Source organism: Mastomys coucha, unplaced genomic scaffold, assembly GCF_008632895.1.
Source record: "Mastomys coucha isolate ucsf_1 unplaced genomic scaffold, UCSF_Mcou_1 pScaffold3, whole genome shotgun sequence".
Lineage (NCBI taxonomy): Eukaryota > Metazoa > Chordata > Mammalia > Rodentia > Muridae > Mastomys > Mastomys coucha.
Window position 1 is genome coordinate 72029410 of NW_022196909.1, and position 19670 is coordinate 72049079.

General features: G+C 49.6%; 3 protein-coding genes and 1 pseudogene across 3 annotated transcripts; 3 read left to right on the forward strand and 1 right to left on the reverse strand.

Moving 5' to 3' along the window:
- The first annotated feature begins 6524 nt into the window (after nt 1-6524).
- Clpp (caseinolytic mitochondrial matrix peptidase proteolytic subunit) lies at nt 6525-12128 on the forward strand. The gene is made up of 6 exons (XM_031348726.1): nt 6525-6994; nt 7087-7158; nt 7798-7894; nt 8552-8739; nt 9290-9395; nt 11805-12128. The coding sequence occupies exons 1-6, from the start codon at nt 6809-6811 to the stop codon at nt 11972-11974; spliced, it is 819 nt and encodes a 272-aa protein (XP_031204586.1). The 5' UTR covers nt 6525-6808; the 3' UTR covers nt 11975-12128.
- Nucleotides 12129-13320: 1192 nt separating this feature from the next.
- Alkbh7 (alkB homolog 7) lies at nt 13321-15182 on the forward strand. The gene is made up of 4 exons (XM_031348733.1): nt 13321-13594; nt 14422-14595; nt 14681-14805; nt 14970-15182. Exons 1-4 carry the CDS (start codon nt 13391-13393, stop codon nt 15130-15132), a joined length of 666 nt encoding a protein of 221 aa, XP_031204593.1. The 5' UTR covers nt 13321-13390; the 3' UTR covers nt 15133-15182.
- A 121-nt stretch (nt 15183-15303) lies between these two features.
- Nucleotides 15304-16120, reverse strand: Pspn (persephin). The gene is made up of 2 exons (XM_031348740.1): nt 15877-16120; nt 15304-15788 (listed from the first exon to the last, which is right to left on the reverse strand). The coding sequence occupies exons 1-2, from the start codon at nt 16028-16030 to the stop codon at nt 15472-15474; spliced, it is 471 nt and encodes a 156-aa protein (XP_031204600.1). The 5' UTR covers nt 16031-16120; the 3' UTR covers nt 15304-15471.
- A 1445-nt stretch (nt 16121-17565) lies between these two features.
- LOC116075509 lies at nt 17566-19670 on the forward strand (annotated as a pseudogene).

Here is a 19670-nt window from a genome sequence, read left to right on the forward strand (position 1 = left end):
AGAAATCCCAGCTAGTTCCAGGTGTGTCAGTACACACCTGTTCTAACTCTGCAGGCGGAGGCAGGAGGATCCTGAGCTCAAGGTCACCCTCAGCTACACAGAGTGAGGACCTGTGGTGTCCATGTCCACATTGTCTTTCTTTCTTTTCTTTTTTTTTTCTTTTTTCTTTTTTTTTTTTATTTTTCGAGACAGGGTTTGTCTGTGTAGCCCTGGCTGTCCTGGAACTCACTCTGTAGACCAGGCTGGCCTTGAACTCAGAAATCTGCCTGCCTCTGCCTCCCAAGTGCTGGGATTAAAGGCGTGCGCCACCACTGCCCGGCCCTCCTTTCTTTTCTACCTTTTACATTTACTTACTTATTATGTGCATATGAGAGTCAAAGGACAGCTCAAGAGAATTAGTTCTTTCTTCCACCTCTGGGTACCAGGGATTGAACTGTAACAACCGGCGTGGGTAACCCCATTCTCGAAGAACCAAAAAGAGACCGCTGCAAAAGCATGAGGTTAATTTATTAATTGAAGCTGGTATACCAGGGTCATCTCTGAAATGGTGACCAGATAGAGAGACCCAGAGGAAACAAGGCCCTAAGCTTTTATACCATTTCAGAACAGAGTTTTACAACTTACAAAGTTACAATTTACAACATGGGTAGTTACACTTTATCTTGTTCATTGTTCTTTAGTTTCTATTGATCTTTCCTCCCAGTTAGGATAAGACACCTGTGACTCTCAGGAGGGGTGGGGGAGATCCTCTCTCCCTGGGAATGTCTCTTGGAAACTTGCATTACTTGAGGATGGATGTTTGCTCAGTAAACTCTTCTAAAAACCCCCTTTGTCTTAAGGATAAGTGGACTTCCTTGCTGTCTGGCATCTTTATGGGGTATCTCCATTTGGCTCAATTTCTACAGAACTCAGGTCCTTAGGTTTACCCTGAGGCCTCTCACCCACTCTTGTGTTTTCCAAGTAACTCAAAAACTTGATTCACCTTGGAAGGTAATTAAATGGAACACAGTGTAATAACACACCTGCCAACCCAGCACTATAAGGCCATCCTTGGCTGTGTAGCCAGTAGCGAACTACAAAGAGATCCTGTCTGGAAGAAAAAACAAGTAAACAAACAAAAACAAAACAAAACAAAAAGCAAAGAAAGACCTGCAAGGCTGGGTGTGGCTATGCACAACTTTAATCCCAGCACTCAAGAGGCAGGTCTCTGAGTTTCAGGCCAGTCCGGTCTACAGAGTGAGTTCCAGGACAGCCTGTGCTACAGAGAAACTTGTCTCAAAAAAGAGAGTCCTTTAACAAAAGGGGATGGAGAGAGTCATAAACTATCTGAGGTTACCACAGCCTCCCCTCTCCTGCACTGCTGACCATTGTTGTTGGTCTGATACTGTCACTGAATGTGGTCTCTGAGTACAAGGGGCATAAGAAATCAACAATCAAAATGTGGGTGGAGGGCTCCACCTACCAAGTCCTGGAAGGTGGTCATCCTGTAACTAACTCAATAAACTCACTTCTCACCAAGCCGGCCTGGGGTGGGAAGATTTCCATGTGTGCTATTCAAGGTGAGTGACATCTATTCACATCGCCCAGGGAGAAGTTCAGGCAACATCCTTTCTTCCTTTCCTTCTCTTTCTTTTCTTCTGCTTCTCATTATCCTATTGTCCAGGCTAACCTCCAACTCACTAAGTAGCTAAGGCTGTCCCTGAACTACTGATCCTCCTGCCTCCACCTCCTTAGTGTTGGGATAACAGGTTTGAGCCAGCACAGTGTGCTCTCTTGGATTTTTACAGCAGTGGTGGCTGGCTAGTCCAAAGAACTGATTCCCACAAGACAAGGATGAGCCAATGCCCCACCAGGGTCATGTTACATAACTCCACTTTCAAAACCAGTAACTTGGCACTATTGACATCTGTAGATTTTAATCTGGTTTCAAAAATCTTAACCTGTATTCCTTGGGGTTTATCACATCTTTCACGAATGCTCTCTGTGTAAACTACACTGTTATAAGCTTAATGAGCTTAAATACTAGATTCAAAGTAAAGGCTGTGGTGGCTCATGTCTGTCAACTCAACTCCCAAAAGGAGGCTCTGGAATCGAAGGCCAGCCTTGGCGACATACATAGTAAGTTCCAGGCCAGCCTGTGCTACAGACCTTGTTCTAAATAGACAAAAATCACCAAGTGAGTAAATTGTGTAACTAACTCTTTGAAGAATAGAAAACAGACCCCAATCCCCTCCAGACCCCTCCAGAACTTCAGCTTGGTTGAAATGGATTTCAAGGGCTAGAGAGATGGCTCAGTGGGTAAGAGCACTGACTGCTCTTCCAGAAGCCCTAAGTTCAATTCCCAGCAACCACATGGTGACTCACAATCATCTGTAATGAGATCTGATGTCCTCTTCTGGTGTGTCTGAAAACAGCTACAGTGTACACATATACATAAAATAAATAATTCTTTTTTTTTAAAGTGGATTTCGCTCTTCCTCTCTTGCCTCTTGTCTCTCTTGCTTTCTTGCCTCTTGTCTCTCTTGCTCTCTTACCTCTTGTCTCTCTTGCTCTCTTACCTCTTGTCTCTCTTGCTCTCTTACCTCTTGTCTCTCTTGCTCTCTTGCCCCTCTCTTGCCCTCTTGTTCCCTCTCCCTTCACCTTCTTTCCACATGGCCATGGCCAGCATCTACCTCTCTACTCTTTTCCCTCTCTCTGCCTTTCTACAATAAATGCCTTAAAACCATGAAAAATAAAATAAAATAAAAAAGTGGATTTCATGGAAAAGATAGTTACTGCATTCTAGGAAGATCCAATTGCTGGACAAAGGCACTTATGTGAAAAGGAGTAAGACCTATTAGCAGTGAGCCTGGCTTGGTGCTGCATGCCCACCACCTCAGTAGTCCTGAAGCTGAGGCCGATAGATTGCCATGAATTCCAGGCTAACCTGAGCATATAGAGTGAGAGGCACAACAGTGTAGAGTGCTTGCTATTTTTGTTTGCACCTGGGTTTGGCTCCCAGGACCCATATCAGGCAACTCACAACCTTCTGTACCTTCAGCTCCAAGAGATCTGATGCCTTCTCCTGGCACTGCAGCACTTGCACATCCACAATTAAAAATAACAACAAACCTTCAAAATCAACAAAATACTTGTTATTGCTTTGTTGTTGTTGTTGTTGTTTGCTTGGGTTTTTTTTGGTACATGGTCTCATTATGTAGCCCTGGCTCCTCTGGAACTCCCAATATAGACCAAGCTAACATCAGAGACAAGATCCTCCTCTCTCTGCTTCCTGAGTGCTGGGATTAAAGAGGGGCACTGTTGGACCATGAAAGGCAGTCTGGGTTCTGGTTGAGCAAGACAGAGGCCTCCCAGCAGGAGGTTAGACTTGAGGCTCATTAGAGGGAAACCTGCTCCATTGCTCCAACATGGTGGATCCCGATGAACAGAGATGGTCCAATGGTTTTAACACGTTTATTGTAGAAAGACAGAGAGAGAGAGAAGAATAGAGAAGCAGAGGCCGGCCGTGGCCACACGGAAAGAGGGGGAAAGGGAGGGAAGAAGAAGTAAGAGAGAGAGCAAGAGAGGGAAGAGGGTCTGGGATGTCAGAGAGTAAGAACCTGTCAACCCTGGCCTCCCTGCAGCCCAGGGACCTCAGAGCTGGCTCTTTTGCAGTACCTAGCAGTCTGTGGTGCCTGAGATTCAGAGTGGTGTCTGGTGGCCTCATATGGCCTGATGCCTATCTTGCGGCAGTCTCCCCAAGCTCTGGAAGGACAAGGGTCACTCCCACCCCTTTATTTCCCTATGGCCTGCGTCCAACAGTGCACTACAAAGTGGGGTGTGGTGGTGCACACCTTTTAATTCTAGTATTTGGAAGGCAGAGGCAGGCAGATCTCTAAGCTTGAGGCCAGCCTAGTCTATAGAGCAAATTCTAGGACTGAAAGACCCCCAGAACTGGGGAGATCCTTACTCAAGTCTCGGGATGACTCGACCACCCAATGACTCATGAGAGACCGAACTTGCTGCAATCACATGAGGTTTATTGGGGATACTGGTACCGGGGTCAATCTCGTGACCATGCTGGCCAGAGTTCGACGCCGAACACAAGAAGTGTGGGGTATTTAACCCACAAGTTGGGGGCAGGGAGAGGGTTACCAACGAAACAACATAAACAGTGGAAACTTTCAGAGGGACCCAACCCAAGGTATTCAGTTAGGGAGGGGAACACATTCATTCTAGGAATGCAATCTTCACCAATCGGTCTGCAGGGTGGAGAGTCTCATAAACCACTAGACCTTCATTCTTAGTTCCGCCCTCATAGTGGATCATTCAGGAGGGGCAGGTATGGGGAACCAGAGCCCTGAGGCTCTCAGTTCCTAGAACTGGCTATTTTATATTTCTGGCTGGCTACATTGGCCCTCTATGTCCTTTTAGGTAAAGGTTATACACCATACATTTGTATTAAATGCCCTCATTTTAAATGCTAAGATTCTCCAGTCTTTCAGGAAAGCCAGGCCACACACACACACCCTATCTAAAAAAAAAAAAAAGATGTGTACCACTGTGCCCTGGCTTGTTTTCCTTTTAACTGCTTATTTATTTATTCCTGGATTCCTTGGTTTTTCAAGGCAGGGTTTCCCTGAGTGCTGGGATTACCACATCTGGCCTATTTTTTTATTTTTATCTTTTATTCTTTAACAATTTCACACATTTATGCAAAGTATTTACTCAGATTCATTGCTATTTCTCCCAACACTCCTGGCACAGCCTCCTCCCACTTTCTTTTTTTTTTTTTGAGACAGGGTTACTCTGTGTAGCCCTGGCTGTCCTGGAACTCATTTTGTAGACCAGGCTGGCCTCAAACTCAGAAATCTGCCTGCCTCTGCCTCCCAAGTGCTGGGATTAAAGGCATGCGCCACCACCGCCCAGCTCCATGTCCTTTTTCCTGTAACCCATGGAGTCCAGGAATTGCTGCCTGCTGGGACACTGACTGATCTTGGTCGTGTCCAGGCAGCCATAGCTGCTGTGAGGTCACAAGTGTGACGGCCACACGAAGTCCCATTAGGCAACCTTTCACAGCTCTTGCCCCTCTTAGGGCAAGCACCTGGAGCCAATTCTCTCTCTGCATTCTGCCTCGTGAGCCTCTGAATTCCGAAGCCCTTCCTGCTGCAAAGTGAAGTGTCTCTGGCAAGGGCCCAGAGCAGCAATCTGAGGTATAAACAAATCTTCAGAAGGCAGTGTCACAGCACAGCCCTTCAGCACAGCAACGAAAGGGAAGCTTCTCTCCTTGTGTGTAACCTCTGAGTGTGGGCTCTAGACAGGTCACAGCACTGAGCATGGTTCCCCCTGCAGAGCAGCCTTCAGTCCACCCAAAAGGCTGCGGGTCGCCCCATAGCTCTCATGCCACTAGTGCATCAGCAGCTACATCTTGCCACCAGCTGGCATTGCAACACTCAAAGTCCACACCTGGATAACACCACTGATGTCTTTCCTCCACAACAGACTGAATGTCACCTCTGGTACTATGAAATTGAATCAGCTGGAGGAAATCCCCAGGTCAACTCGAGTTTGGTTTCTGCATGTGCCGAACCAAGGGGACTGGTGTCTTCAGCATCTGAGTCTTGTCACCTGATTATGGTGGGCCACCAAGAGTAATGGCGAGAGCCTGTGCTGTTTGGAGAGCTAAGGGAGAAACATCTCTGGCTTTTGATGTTCATTTCTGGCCTTTATGCATTTTAAAGGTACAAGTCTCCAGTTACACAAGTGTGTCTTCCTCAGGGAACACACCAACTGCTTACATCAGGTGACAATTGAAAAAGTTCCAGAATGTGCCTGAGGTGGTAGCATGATGTCTCAGCCTGATACAGGTGTGTTGTAAAGGAGCCTAGCACAGGGCAGAGGGGAGGGACACGTGGGAGAAAGTATGGCTACTAGAGTTGCAAGGAAAACAAAGATGAGTGCAGAGGTGACTGACAGAAAACCATGATGTCGCAGGTTCAATGGCTTAGTTTACCTCTTCCAAGGACCTCCAGCTGCTGAGTAAGTTAGCAATGTAGGCACAGAAGAGGCAGGTATAGCGGTGGAGGGAGCTCCCGGAGTCTTGGTCTTAAGGCGACAGATCGAGATGGCGGGCACAGTATTTCTTAAGGTATAGAACCGTGCACATGGACAGTAGGAACTGTCCACCTACCGCCCAAGTTTTACTTGGAATGAGAACAATAAAGGAACGTTTCTAGAAAGCTGGACATCTTCTGAAAACGAATACAAGTGTAACGAACGTCCAGTACTTCTGGCAAGACTCGGGCCTCCTCTCCTATCTCACGGTTCATAACTCCCTAAGCTATATTGTTCAATAAACCCCCCAGCAAGTCCCAGTCTCTACTTCTGGTGTAAGTCCGGTCCCAGAGAAAGCACTCCCCCGCCCCCCCTCTAGCGAGCTTAAACGCGGGAGACACGGGCGCAAAGCAGCTGGGAATTGTAGTTCTGGAAGATCGATTGGTTACAGGCCAGCACGTGCACCTGAGGATTGCTGCGGGAACGATGGTGGGCGGGCAGGTGGGCGGGCCTAAGCCTCTTCTCACCCCCGGGGAGCTTCTTCCCGCGTGGGCACCGAGAACAGCGCAGCATCATCCGAGAACCTTCATGGGACTCAGGCGCGGGTTTTCCTTAGTCATTCGAACAACTACCTCCAACGAGGACTCCACCCGCAGATTTACCCCCGCCTTCTTCAGTTCCGCCTATTCCGTTCTCGGACGTAGACTAGCCAGCGACTCCCGCAAAGCACGCCGGGTGTTGTAGTTCCGGAAGCCGAGCCGGGGTCCGCGGCGGCATGTGGCCCAGAGTGCTGCTGGGGGAGGCCCGAGTGGCTGTGGACGGATTCCGCGCTCTCTTGTCTCGCCTCGCCGGGCGTTTGTCCCCGCCATGGACTGCTGGGAGCGGCTCACCCCAGCAGAGGAGCCTGCATGGAACTGCGACGCGAGCTTTCCCGCTCATCCCCATTGTGGTGGAGCAGACGGTACGGTGAATTGATGGGGACGTGGCGCGGAGGCTTGTAGGCGTTCTGCGTGCAAGGGACGCTGACCTTTCACCTCCTCTTTTCCCACGAAGGGTCGAGGTGAGCGCGCTTATGACATATACTCGAGGCTGTTGCGGGAACGCATCGTGTGCGTCATGGGCCCGGTGAGCGACCCCGGTCCTTCCCGGGGACAATTTGCTGTCTCTCCAACATTTCTCCCTTGTCAAGCTCTGTGTCGTATGCCCCCCCCTTCGCCCCTCATCCTTGGTGACCTCCTAGACCCTAGGCCCTAGTCCCTGACCTTCAACATCCTTTTTTTTTTTTTTTTTTTTTTTTTTTAATTTGAGCAAAATTTTTGCTTTGTAGTACTGCCTAGCCCCTACCTTTCCATCGTCCTGCCTTAGCTTCCCAAGTGTTGGGGTGTAAAATGTGCTTTATTACCATAGTCTGCTGTTGTCAGACTATGGTAATATGTCTATTACCATATTCTTTGTTTCGTTTTATTCTGTGGTCTTCTGAGACAGGGTCCCAGGCTGGCCTTGAACTCCCTATAGCTGACAGGACATTTGAGGCAGGCATAAGAATGCCTAAATCAGACCTGGTTTAAGCAGTGCTTAAACCCAGGGCCTTGTGCCTGCTACAAGAGCACTCTATCGCTGCCCTGTCCTCAGCATAAGGTCTTCCACTATCTGGGGCTTCCTGACCTAGCTCTTCCTGTGCTGGAAATTCCTAGTTCCCAGGGCCTCAGCTCCTTAGACTTCTATCCATCAACCTGAGGATACCTCTGCTCTCCCCGCCTGCAGATTGATGACAGTGTGGCCAGTCTGGTCATCGCCCAGCTGTTGTTCTTACAGTCGGAAAGCAACAAAAAACCTATTCATATGTACATCAACAGCCCAGGTAAGCCAGGCCAGCCTGGTTGTGGGGTCAGAGATAGCCCCTTTGGGGAAGAGGTGCAGCCTTCTGCCTTCTGCAGAATCTAAAATTTAAAATCGCTCAAAGCAAGCAGGGCAGTGGTGGTGCACGCCTTTAATCCCAGCACTTGGGAGGCAGAGGCAGGCAGATTTCTGAGTTCGAGGCCAGCCTGGTCTACAGAGTGAGTTCCAGGACAGCCAGGGCTACACAGAGAAACCCTGTCTTGAAAAGACCAAAAAAATAAAATAAAATAAAATAAAATAAAGAAAAAAAAAAAGGAAAGCGCTATTTCTGCAGAGTGTGGTGGTACTCAGCTAAGCTGAGTCCCTAAGGCAGGAGAAAAGAATGCTCACGTCTGACTTGTGCTGGGCCCGTGTGCCACAAAAAGTGGGAAGTAGTTAGCCTTACACGTTGATACACAGCTGAGAGGTGGCTAACAGCCCTTTGAATCCTTTTATTTAGTTCTGTATGTTGTCACATGTACATGTCTGATCATAGCTAACTCTCAAGGAAAGACCCTCCTTGTTACTTTACCCCTCTTGTTTGTCACCCTCTCCTCCTAACAACATTTGCCCTTGTGGCTTGCTGGAAGGGTACTGGGGTGAGATCCCCCCGGGCCCTTACTTGCTCCACTGCCTACAGGTGGTGTGGTAACTGCAGGCCTGGCCATCTATGACACAATGCAATACATTCTGAACCCCATCTGCACGTGGTGTGTTGGACAGGCTGCCAGCATGGGCTCCCTGCTCCTCGCTGCTGGCAGCCCAGGCATGCGCCATTCACTGCCCAATTCCAGAATCATGATCCACCAGCCCTCTGGAGGAGCCAGGGTGAGTACATGTTCTGCAGGGACATCTAGTGGGAACTAGAATGAGAGCACTGCTCCTTTTTGTTTGTTGGAGACAGGGTCTCATCCTGTTGCCTCAGATGTGCTGTAGTTTATATGCAGACCAGGTTGACCTCTGACCCCACTGAGATCCTGCTGCCACTGCTTTGAGATAAGTGCTTTCATGGCTAGGGAGGTACTCTTCAGAAGTAGAATGCTTGCCAAGCAGAGGCAAGGCCCTGGGTTCCATTTCCAATGCCAGAAATGATAAAAAAAAATAGAGCCAGGTGTTGTGGTCCATGCCTTTAATCCCAATACTCAGGCAGCAGAGGCAGGGAAAAGCTGATCTCTGAGTTTCAAGGCAGTCTCGACTGCATAGTTTCTGTACAGCCAGAGTTCTGTAAAGAGATCCTGTCCCCAAACTAAACTAAACTAAACTAAAAATAGATTAGTGGGAAGAAGATAATACTCAGAAGGTCTGACACACAGGTCTGGCTCCCTCACTAGTGTCCCGTGAGAAGTTTCATCTTCTTCCTCAACTTACTGCTCCTCAGGGCCAAGCCACAGACATCGCCATCCAGGCAGAGGAAATCATGAAGCTGAAAAAGCAGCTATACAACATCTATGCCAAACACACCAAGCAGAGCCTGCAGGTGATCGGTGAGCACCCAGCCTCACACAGCACACACTGGTACATCAGCATTGGCCTGAAGCAGGCTTTCCCCACTGGACAGTCAGAGCCGCATTACTGCAATGTGGTCACTCTGACCTGGACAGTCAGAGCCGCATTATTGCAATGTGGTCACTCTGGGCCATGGAGGATGGTCAGCAGAATTCCTGTCCCACAAATCCTCTGTGCTTGAAGCCCTGTGGCTGTGGCAGAGCTCCTGCCTAGAATGAGCCCTTTCCCAATGAAGGGCTGGAGCCATGGTCAGGGGTGGAGCCCCAGTCTGAAATTCCCCAATGAGGACTAAGAGTGTGCCATAACGATACTTTTTTTTTCATCCTTCTGATTCATTTATTTTCTTATTATATGTGTGTGGGTGTTTTCCTAGCCTTGTATGTCAGTAAGTGTGTGTGTATGTGAGTGTGTGTGTGTGCCTATGTGCCTATGGAGGTAAGAAGAGAGCCCTTGAAGTAACAGATGATTGTGAGGTCCAGTGGGTCCTGGGAATCATGTATGGGTCCTCCACCAAAACAAGTCCTCTTAACCACTTAGCCAACTCTCTAGTCCTGGTCCGACATGGGTTCTCTGTACCCAGCATCACAAAACAAAAGTTCCTAGCATATTAGGCAGAATTCCCTTGGGTTAAAATCTCCAGTTCTGAGCCCTTTAGGTCAGTTTTGCAAGCTGGGTGTGTTGGTACCTGCCTGTCATGCCAGCTCTGGAGGTAGAGGTAGGGAGTCATGAATTGGACACTGGGCTAGAGAATGCTTAGGTTCCAGTCTCAGTCACAGAAGTGGGCTCAGCTGGCCTCTGCTACAGAGGTTGTTTTGATGGGGAGACAGAAACAAGGGCTACTTCCCTGGTGCCCTTCAATTTTTTTTTAAGATTTATTTCATTTATATGAGTACACTAGCTGTCCTCAGACACACCAGAAGAGGGCATCAGATCCCATTACAAATGGTTGTGAGCCACCGGGTGGTTGCTGTGAATTGAACTGAGGACCTCTGGAAGATCAAGCAGCCAACACTCTGAGCTGAGCTATCTCTGGGCTGTGGTGGCACAGGCCTTTAATCCTAGCACTTGGGAGGCAGAGGCAGACGGATTTCTGAGTTCGAGGCCAGCCTGGTCTGCAGAGTGAGTTCCAGGACAGTCAGGGCTACACAGAGAAACCCTGTCTTGAAAAAAAAAAGGAAGAAAAAAAAAAGCTGAGCCATCTCTGCAGCCCGACATTTCATTTTTAGAATAGTTGATTTGGGGAGCATATGCCTGTCACAGTGATGTATGGAAGTCAGAGGACAGTTTCTAAACATTGGTTCTCTATTGACACCTTGTAAAGAGTAGTGATTGGACTTGAGGTCATTATCCTTGATGGCAAGGCCCTCTTCCCACCAAGCCATCCTACTGTCTCACATGCCATTCTTTGGTGTTTTGTTTGTTTGTTTTTGGTTTTTTGAGACAGGGTTTCTCTGTATAGCCCTGGCTGGCCTGGAACTCAGAAATCCTCCTGCCTCTGCTTCCCAAGTACTGGGATTAATGGCGTGTGTCACCACGCCTGGCTTTCTTTGGTATATTTTGTTGCTGGTCACATATGTTCAGTCTAAGATTCACCACCTAGCAGTATGTGACCTTTTCCTAGTTGCATTTTATTGGTGAGTTCAGGGGGCAATGTTCAGGAAGTGATCCTCTTCTACCGTGTGGGTCCTAGGATCTGATTGTATTTGAGTAGTCAGTAAAAAAATTAAATCAACGTGGCATAGTGTTTCAGCCTTTCACCCCAGCACTTGGCAAGCGCAGACAGGAGAATCAGGAGTTGAAGGTCATCGTTTTGAGGCCAGCCTAGGCTACAGGTGATCCTGTCTGAAAAACAAACAAACAAAAAACAAAACAAAAAACTATTTTTTACTATGGGGGAGAAGATTCACAGAGAAGTTCCCAAGCCCCAGGGAAGAATTGTCAGAGTAAGCACCTTGTCCTAAGTACCTTGGGAGTTGGAACAAAACATCAAGGGCTGGAGCTAAAATGCTAGGAACGTGCATCTCAGTCCTTAAGCTGGAGTGGCCGGGCCTGGAAGGGGACATTCTTATGTCGATCAGTCCTGATGCTGATGGCTCCTAAACCTTTGGTTTCCTGGAATTGCTGGTGATCCGAAGTATAAAACCTGGGCTGTGTTAGGAAAGTGCTCAACCAACAGAACTCCTCTTTTTAAGACATGATCTTGGTTTGTAACCTTTCTACTTTTTGCTTCCCAAATGGCTTTCTTTTCTTCATAAGAGTATAGATCCCATGGTAGGGGTCCCTTACAACTCCATAAATCCTCTCACGACTGGTAGGGGCTTCAACCTAAGAATTTGGGAAAAGCATCCCAGGTCTTTAGTCTTATCCACATATACTGCTTTCCCTAGAGTCAGCCATGGAGAGGGACCGCTACATGAGCCCCATGGAGGCCCAAGAGTTTGGCATCTTGGACAAGGTCTTGGTCCACCCACCTCAGGACGGGGAGGATGAACCAGAACTGGTACAGAAGGAGACTGCCACAGCACCGACGGATCCTCCTGCCCCCGCAGGCACCTAAGGGCCTGAGTCTCCAGGAGTGTGGAGACCAGACTGAAACTTCCTCTGCTGGGCCCAAGAACGACTCCTGGAGATGTGGGTTGAGGTTGCCCTCAAAGCAGGGCAGACTGCCTGAGACACTGATTTTAAATTAAATCTTTATAGTCTTTGTCCCATGTCTGAAGCACCTTCCGTTACTTCTCCAAGACAGCAGGCCTCTTTCACCTAGACAAACCCTGGCTGTCCTGGAACTAGCTCTGTAAGCCAGCCTGGCCTCAGACTCAGAAGTCCACCTGCCTCTGCCTCCTGAGTGCTGGGATTAAAGGTGTGCACCGCCACACCTGGCTGTCAGCAGACTTAGCCATATATTGCCCCAAAGTCATCGGGTAGAAAGGTGGTTTTATGCATTTATTTTTGATTATGTGTTGGTTTGTGCATGTGAGTGCAGTACCCATGTCCAGAAGAGGGTGTTGGGTCCCCTGGAGCCTCCCTGTGGGTGCTGAAGCTTACAGGGGACATTCTTACCTGCTGAGCCGGGGCTCTGCCCCTTAGGGTTAGGGTGGAGGGTCTACCAGAATCTACCACCAACTTTGAATTGATCCTCAGGCCCATGAGGCCTGACACTGGTGACTGACCAGGTGACAAAGTCCTGGCATTTTGTTGCAGGCTCCAAAAGCCAGCTGAAGCCAGAGAGAATGTCGGGGAATTTTTATGGAGTTTTACTAAAAATTGAAGCAGAGAATCTGATATGTAGATGTAGCTAAAAAAGGGAATTGGGCCAGTTTATGGGATGAAGGCAAGTGCCACATGACCCTATGGAGGTCAGAGGATCACAAGTGCAGGAGTTGTTTTTCCAGCTTGTTCTGTGTTTGGGGATCCTGGAAATCAAACCAAAGCCATCACGCTTCTTGGCCAGTGCTGAGCCATTTTCCTAGGCCCATTTTTTTTAGGGTAGAGTGGAAGGAAGTAAACTTTTCTTTTTAAATTTAACTCAACATTTGAGGTGGGGGTTGTATTTGAGGTGGTGGTCTTGTTTGGATGTCTTATTTTGTGGACAACATCTGAAATTCAGGCTAGCCTCAAACTCAAGGGGCTGACTTTGGAGTTATCCTTTCTTCGCCATGGTGTGCTGTTTGACTGACAATAGGCTTGCTCTAGGATGGTTGAACTTCTAACCGTGGCTTTGACTCCACATGACCCTGAGCCTCCCTTAGCCCTTGTTCTACACCTCACAAATGCGTGAGAGCTTGCTCAGGGCCAAGAGGTGGGACAAGCAGTAGACAGAGCACAACTAATAGGATGTGAGTGCCTGCTTGTGTCCAATAGTGTCGGGGGGTGGGGACAGCACGTGGGAGAACCAATAGCTGGTGGGTGTGGTGCTGTATCAGCCAATGGCTTGCGGGGGTGTGGCTCAGCTTTGCGCAGTCAGTCCCTGAAGATGGCGGGCAGCAGGAGGCTAGTGATGCGGTTGCTTTCTGGGTGCGGCTGGGTGCGCGGCTCTGACTCTGCCTTGCTGAGCCGCCTGCGTGATGAGGCCGTGGTGCATCCGCGCTTCCTGACCCAGGAGGAGGAGGACACGTTAACACGCGAATTGGAGCCCCAGCTGCGGCGCCGGCGCTACGAATACGACCACTGGGACGCGGTGAGTGGGCGGGTGGCGAGCTATGGGGACTCCCACTGGGACCTAATGAGGGGGCGGGGTCCTCGGAGGGGCAGAGCGAAGAGCTAGGCTTGCTCTGCCAGGTTGGGGACCGTGTGTTTTGGGCAGTGCGGTAGGTAGGTTTGGGCCGGACCAAGTGACATGGGGCTCCGACTGCTGCGTGGGACCAGTTTCTCTGGTGTGGGACGTGGCGGGTACTGGGCAGCTCCAGGAACGACAGCTGATCAGAACGTCTTATGGGAACAGGGGTATCTCGATGCCAGAGCTGAGGCCAGGGGAAGGCCTGCAGCTGCGGGGTTGTGGATGATACTTAGAGCAGGAGAAGGGACCAGAGCCGGAGAAGGTGAACTGGCAATGTTGAGCTCAGGGGGACAGAGAAGTGCAGTATTACAGTGGGGGCAAATCACTAGTGAACTTTACTAAGAACAGGGGCTGTGGTGTGGGGATGGGCCTGGAATCAGAAGGGAGGGTTTTGGTGGGCACCAAGGAATGGGTGGTGAGGACAAGGATATCTCCAGACATGTAGTTCTGGAACTGAGGGTCATTGATGACAAGATTAGAAATAAAAAGCAGACCTAGGAGAGGGAGTGCCAGCAGTTGGGAGTTTTACTAGGGACTTGAGTGGGATCAAGTTGAGACTGGAGACAAGATACTGAATATTAGGGTGGTCAGCACCAGGGACCACTGGGAATGGAAACATGAAGACCAGATGCGTGGTTGAAACCTCACTGATTGTGAGCTAAAGTTGGAAAAACTGCCTGCCCTGTACTGCACCCCTCTGTACCTCATTTTCCTGACTCTCTGTACAGGCCATCCACGGCTTCAGGGAGACAGAGAAATCCTGCTGGTCTGATGCAAGCCAGGCCATCCTGCAGCGGGTCCAGGTGGCTGCCTTTGGTCCTGACCAGACCCTGCTATCCCCGGTCCATGTGTTGGACCTGGAACATTGGGGCTACATCAAGCCTCACGTTGACAGTGTGAAGGTGGGCAGAAGGCATTGGTTGTTGGTGGGCAGGAGGGCAGAACTAAGCCTGACCCCCTTATACACACACCATTCTCCTTCTCCAGTTCTGTGGATCTACCATTGCTGGCCTTTCCCTGCTGTCTCCAAGTGTTATGAAGCTGGTGCATATGCAGGAACCTGAGCAGTGGCTGGAACTGTTGTTAGAGCCAGGTTCTCTCTATATCTTAAGGTACAACATAGCCTAGAGTCCCCAGATGAGGCCAAGAGTTTCTAACAGCTCTTGTTTCTGCTCTCACAGCAGAGGAAGTCACCACCACCATTCAGAAAGAGTATAGAAGTGCTGAAGGGACAGACTTCCCTCCATCCACCCACTCAGCTTCTCTCTTCTTGCAGGGGTTCAGCCCGATATGACTTCTCCCATGAGATCCTTAGAGATGAAGAATCATTTTTTGGGGCACACCGGGTCCCCCGGGGCAGACGCATCTCAGTGATTTGCCGCTCCCTCCCTGAAGGGATGGGGCCAGGAAGGCCAGAAGAGCCACCTACAGCCTGCTGACATCTCTATACATATCCTCTGGATTTGTGAATAAAGTAGGAAAAATTCTATCATGGGAATCTTCAAATTACTGACTGCTAGGGCTAGAGTCCTTAAGAGACGATCAAGGTCTCCGGATTCACAATAGCATGGTGGCTGCCAGGGTACACTTCATCACACATACTCTTAAGGCCATGAGAATATCATTTATTGCATTCACTGCTGATAAAAAACAAAAAAAAACCAGGTCTCTTCCCTTCTAAAATCTTTACCTATGCAAATTTCTAATAATGTCACTTGAGCCTTTCAAAGCCCAGCCTGTCTCATACTTGTGATTCTGAGACACCAGTCTGGACTCCTTCAGCCACCACAGCCGCAAGCTGCAGCTGAGAGCTGAGGCAGTTGCTGCCAGTGGTGATGGTCATCAAGGAAGGTCACATCAGCATAGCTGGTGGGCTGGCAGCAGGACCGGCCGTGGGCTCGACCCTGCCTTCGAAGCCGGGCCAGTACCAGGCTGTGCTGGGTTCGGGCCTCTTGGGGACAGCTCCCAGCACAGTATCGGAAGATGACCTTTTCCTCTGAAGCATAGCCCAGGCCCAGCTCAGCCACTGGTAGGGTCAGGCTCCACAGCTGGCATGAACCAGCTAAGGCTCTTGGAAGGCGAACATGGTTGTTACCTAGAACAAGGTAGAATAGGATTGTGAGGCAAAGTGAGGGCTTTGAGAGAAGGAACCCGGGAGTCAGGAGGCCCCCAGGGATTCTTACCCTGATGGGGCTTCCAGGTCCCTCCAGTCTCTGCCATCTTCCCAGATGAGAGCTCATCTGCCACAGGAGCCTCTTGAAGATCAAGGACCCAGCCAAGGCTCAGGTGCAAGGACAGGAGCAGCAGACACATTATCCAAAGTCTTCCTGCAGCCATTGTGATAGCAGGTCCCTGGATGCCGAGAGACCTTGGTGCTCTCAATTTATTTCCTGTCTGTCCTGGGGGTTAAAATCACTGCCAGCACCATGTCCCAGGGAAGCTATGGGGTCCCACCCACCTTTTCCCTACATTCTCATCCCTAAGAATTGATGTCTTACCCACCCAGACATTCCATCAACCCATTTCTGACACCCCAGTGCCCCTGATTTACAAGTGTCACACCATCAGCCAGAAGCAAGTCCAGAGCTGGCTACCAACCCATGTCCTCACCACACCTGCTGTCAGTGGAATAAGTACAGGGAGGCTGGGAGGGAGCCTGCTATAGGACTCTTACTGGAGTGTGGGCCACGTGGTGCCAGTAGGGACTGGGAAGGACACATGGCAGGTAGGGGAGTCAGTGGGCACCAGTCCATCTCAGCTTCAGCCAGGATTAAGATATCATGCCTCTGTCTCCAGGCTTGGCTGAGCCAGCATCAAAACAGGAAAAGGGAGAGGCTAGGGGATAGCCAAGGGCTGGGACTCCCATTCTTGGAAGGCCAACCTGTGAAGCCATAGCTACAGCCAATCTGGGCTTTGGAGTATCGGAAACCAAGAGGAGGCAGCGACAAATCATTCCCAAAAAGACAGGTTCTGCAGACTTCTGAATCCATGAGACCCAGCATGTGAACATGGGCAACAACTTTGGAGACAAAGGAATAGAACTGATGGGCATGGCAGTGCATGTGGGTAGCCCCTGTGCTCAGGAAGCCAGGGTAGGATTGCTGCAAGGTAAGAGCTCTGCAAGTAAAAGCCAACCCATGTGTGACTGCAGAATCCACATGGTAGAAGAGAACTGACTCTGAAAAGTTGTCCTCTGACCACCACATGCATGTGATGGCAGCATGCACAAGACACACACGTAGAGAATGTCTTTTAAAGAAGACACAGGATTTGGAGCTGAATTTGTAGAATGCTCAGCATCAACAAAGCAGCTGTGAAGGCTGAGGAAGGAAGAACACCAGTTCAAGGCCAGCCTGAGCTACTTGAGACCCTTTCTCAAAAAGGAAACTAACAGCTTTCAAGAGTCACTTGAACCAGGTTCCCTTGAAGGCAAGGTTCTGCCCTCAAACAGGTGCACGCCCTGCCTGTCCTAGGGTGGATGGCACCTTAGACTCGCCCAAAGGGCCAGCAGACAGCTGAGCAGGGACATCCCTAAGGACTAGCCCCTTTCTCAGGCAATCCCAGTCTACAAAGGGTGGCGGGACTGACTTTGCACTGTGTCCAGCTGCTGGCGATAGGAAGCTCTCACATCACCCCAGCTGTCAGGACCCAGCTTTCAAGGTAGCAGCTGAGGCCAAGCACCAATCAGCCCTGTCACTACTCAAGAATGTAAAGCACTCTCCCCAAGCCACGCCTGGCTGGCCTGTCAGGAGATAAGGCGGACCCCAGGAATGTCACTTGGGAATGGAAAACGTCATCTAGGTGCCAACAGCAGGAATAGGTTGGATTGCAGAAATCAATAAGGAAAGCACCCAAACTGAGAACTGCACACTAAAAGTGGCCTGGGTTGTATTCAGGAAACATGACTGTCATCCTAGCATTTGGGAAACTTGAGTTGCAGGCTAGCCTGGGCTACACTGCAAGACTTTCACAAAGACAAAGTAAAAGAGTCATGCATATAAGTGGTAACATGCCTATCATCCCAAGCTCCAGAGGTGGAGGTGGGAGAATCAGTAGTCCAAGGCCAGCCTCAGCTACAACAGTAGGAAGAGGACTAGGGATGGAGTAGCAGGTCTGAGTCCCAACATTTCATCACTTGTACTGCAACAATCCCAAATTTACACTTCTGGAGGACTGTTGGAAGCTGAGCATTTCCAAATGCATGCCACTATAAATCCACACAACACACTAATCCAAGGTAGGGGCTAGGGCGTGGTGGCTCAGGAGTAGAGCCCCTGCCTAGAATCCCCCAGTGATGGGCTGTGGGTGTGGCCAGGGCAGAGGCAAAGTAAAAAACCCATGAAGATTACACAGGGGACAAGTCCTGGCTATGGATTGAGCTCAGTGGGCAGGAAAGCTGTGTCCTGTAAGAATGGAGGCTCAGGCTTTTTCTCAGGCTGCTGGGAAGATGGCAGACATTCATACAGAGCGTGCTTACCAAAAGCAGCCTACAATCTTTCAAATCAAGAAGCGTACCGGCAAGGAAAAACTCCCTCGGTACTACAAAAACATCGGTCTAGGCCTCAAGAGGGCACCTACATAGACAAGAAATGCCCCTTCACTGGAAATGTCTCCATCCGAGGTTGGATCCTGTCTGGTGTGGTGACAAGGATGAAGATGCAAAGGACCATTGTCATCTGCTGGGACTATCAGCATTACATCAGGAAATACAATCGCTTTGAGAAGCATCACAAGAACATGTCTGTGCACCTGTCCCCACGTTTCAGGGATGTACAGATCGGCAACATTGTCACTGTTGGAGAGTGCAGGCCCCTGAGCAAGACTGTTTGATTCAATGTGCTCAAGGTCACCAAGGCTGCTGGCACCAAGAAGCAGTTTCAGAAGTTCTAAGGGGATTCTGGCCAATGCCCTAGAACAAATAAAGTTATTTTCCAACTTACAAAAAAAAAAAGAAAAAAAGAAAAAGAAAAAGAAAGAAAAGAATGGAGGCTCAGAAGGGTGGCAGTATCAGGAACTGGAGATGTGAGAGAGGTACAGAGGATCAGAAAATTGAACAAAAATATGTAGTGTGGGGGATGTGGAACTGGGGATAGCTGCTGAAGGAACCCAGACACCAGGGAAAGATGAGGCTCCCAAAACCCAACGGGGATGACTTTAGTCAAAATATTCAGAGAAGGGGGAGATAGAACTTGCTGAGACCACCTCTAGAAGATAGGCACAGCCCCTGGTCAAGGGAGGGGCCACCCACCATCTCAAAGTTCTTAACCCAGAAATGTTCCTGTGCAAAGGAAGAATGGGGACACAAAATGGAACAGAGACTGAAGGAAGGGCCAACCAGGGACTGCCCCACCTGGGGATCCATCATGTCTGCAGACACCAAACCCAACACTGTTACTGTGGTCAAGAGGCACTTGCTGACAGGAACCTAGTGTGGCGGTTCTTTGGAATGTCCTGTCAGCAAATGACCAATGCAGAGGAGGATGCTTGGAGCCAACCATCAGGCTGAACTCAGGGAACCTGGTGGGGGAGCTGGCAGAAGAACTGGAGGAGCAGAAGAGGGGTTGCAACCCCACTGGAAAAACAACATAGACTGACCTGACCACCCAGTTCTTCCAGAATCTAGACCACCAGCCAAGGAGAGTACCTGGAGGAATCCATGGCTCCAGATACATATGTAGCACAGGATGGCCTTGCCTGACAGCAGTGAGAGGGGAGCCCCTTTGTCCCAGGGAGGTTTGATGCCCCAGAGTAGGGGGGGATGCTGGAGAGGTGGGAGAATGTGGGTAAGTGGGGGAGCACTCTTATACAGGCAAAAGGGAGGAGGGACGGCAGATGTGGGATGGAGGTTGGTATGGAGAAGTAACTGGGAAGTGGGATTCATGGGATAGGGACTTGGTAGAGGGCGTAACCAGGAAGTGGGATATCATTTGAGATGTAAATGAATGGAATGGTTAATATGGTTAATACATATATGATG

Bases quoted from the DNA above. Each gene is read 5' to 3' on its own strand.
- Clpp (XM_031348726.1), top strand. From the start codon at position 6,809: ATGTGGCCCAGAGTGCTGCTGGGGGAGGCCCGAGTGGCTGTGGACGGA. The intron at 6,995-7,086 runs GTACGGTGAATT...TTTCCCACGAAG, and splicing joins CCATTGTGGTGGAGCAGACG to GGTCGAGGTGAGCGCGCTTA. The intron at 7,159-7,797 runs GTGAGCGACCCC...CCCCGCCTGCAG, and splicing joins TCGTGTGCGTCATGGGCCCG to ATTGATGACAGTGTGGCCAG.
- Alkbh7 (XM_031348733.1), top strand. From the start codon at position 13,391: ATGGCGGGCAGCAGGAGGCTAGTGATGCGGTTGCTTTCTGGGTGCGGC. The intron at 14,596-14,680 runs GTGGGCAGAAGG...CTCCTTCTCCAG, and splicing joins CTCACGTTGACAGTGTGAAG to TTCTGTGGATCTACCATTGC. The intron at 14,806-14,969 runs GTACAACATAGC...CTCTTCTTGCAG, and splicing joins GGTTCTCTCTATATCTTAAG to GGGTTCAGCCCGATATGACT.
- Pspn (XM_031348740.1), bottom strand. From the start codon at position 16,030: ATGGCTGCAGGAAGACTTTGGATAATGTGTCTGCTGCTCCTGTCCTTG. The intron at 15,789-15,876 runs GTAAGAATCCCT...ACCTTGTTCTAG, and splicing joins GACCTGGAAGCCCCATCAGG to GTAACAACCATGTTCGCCTT.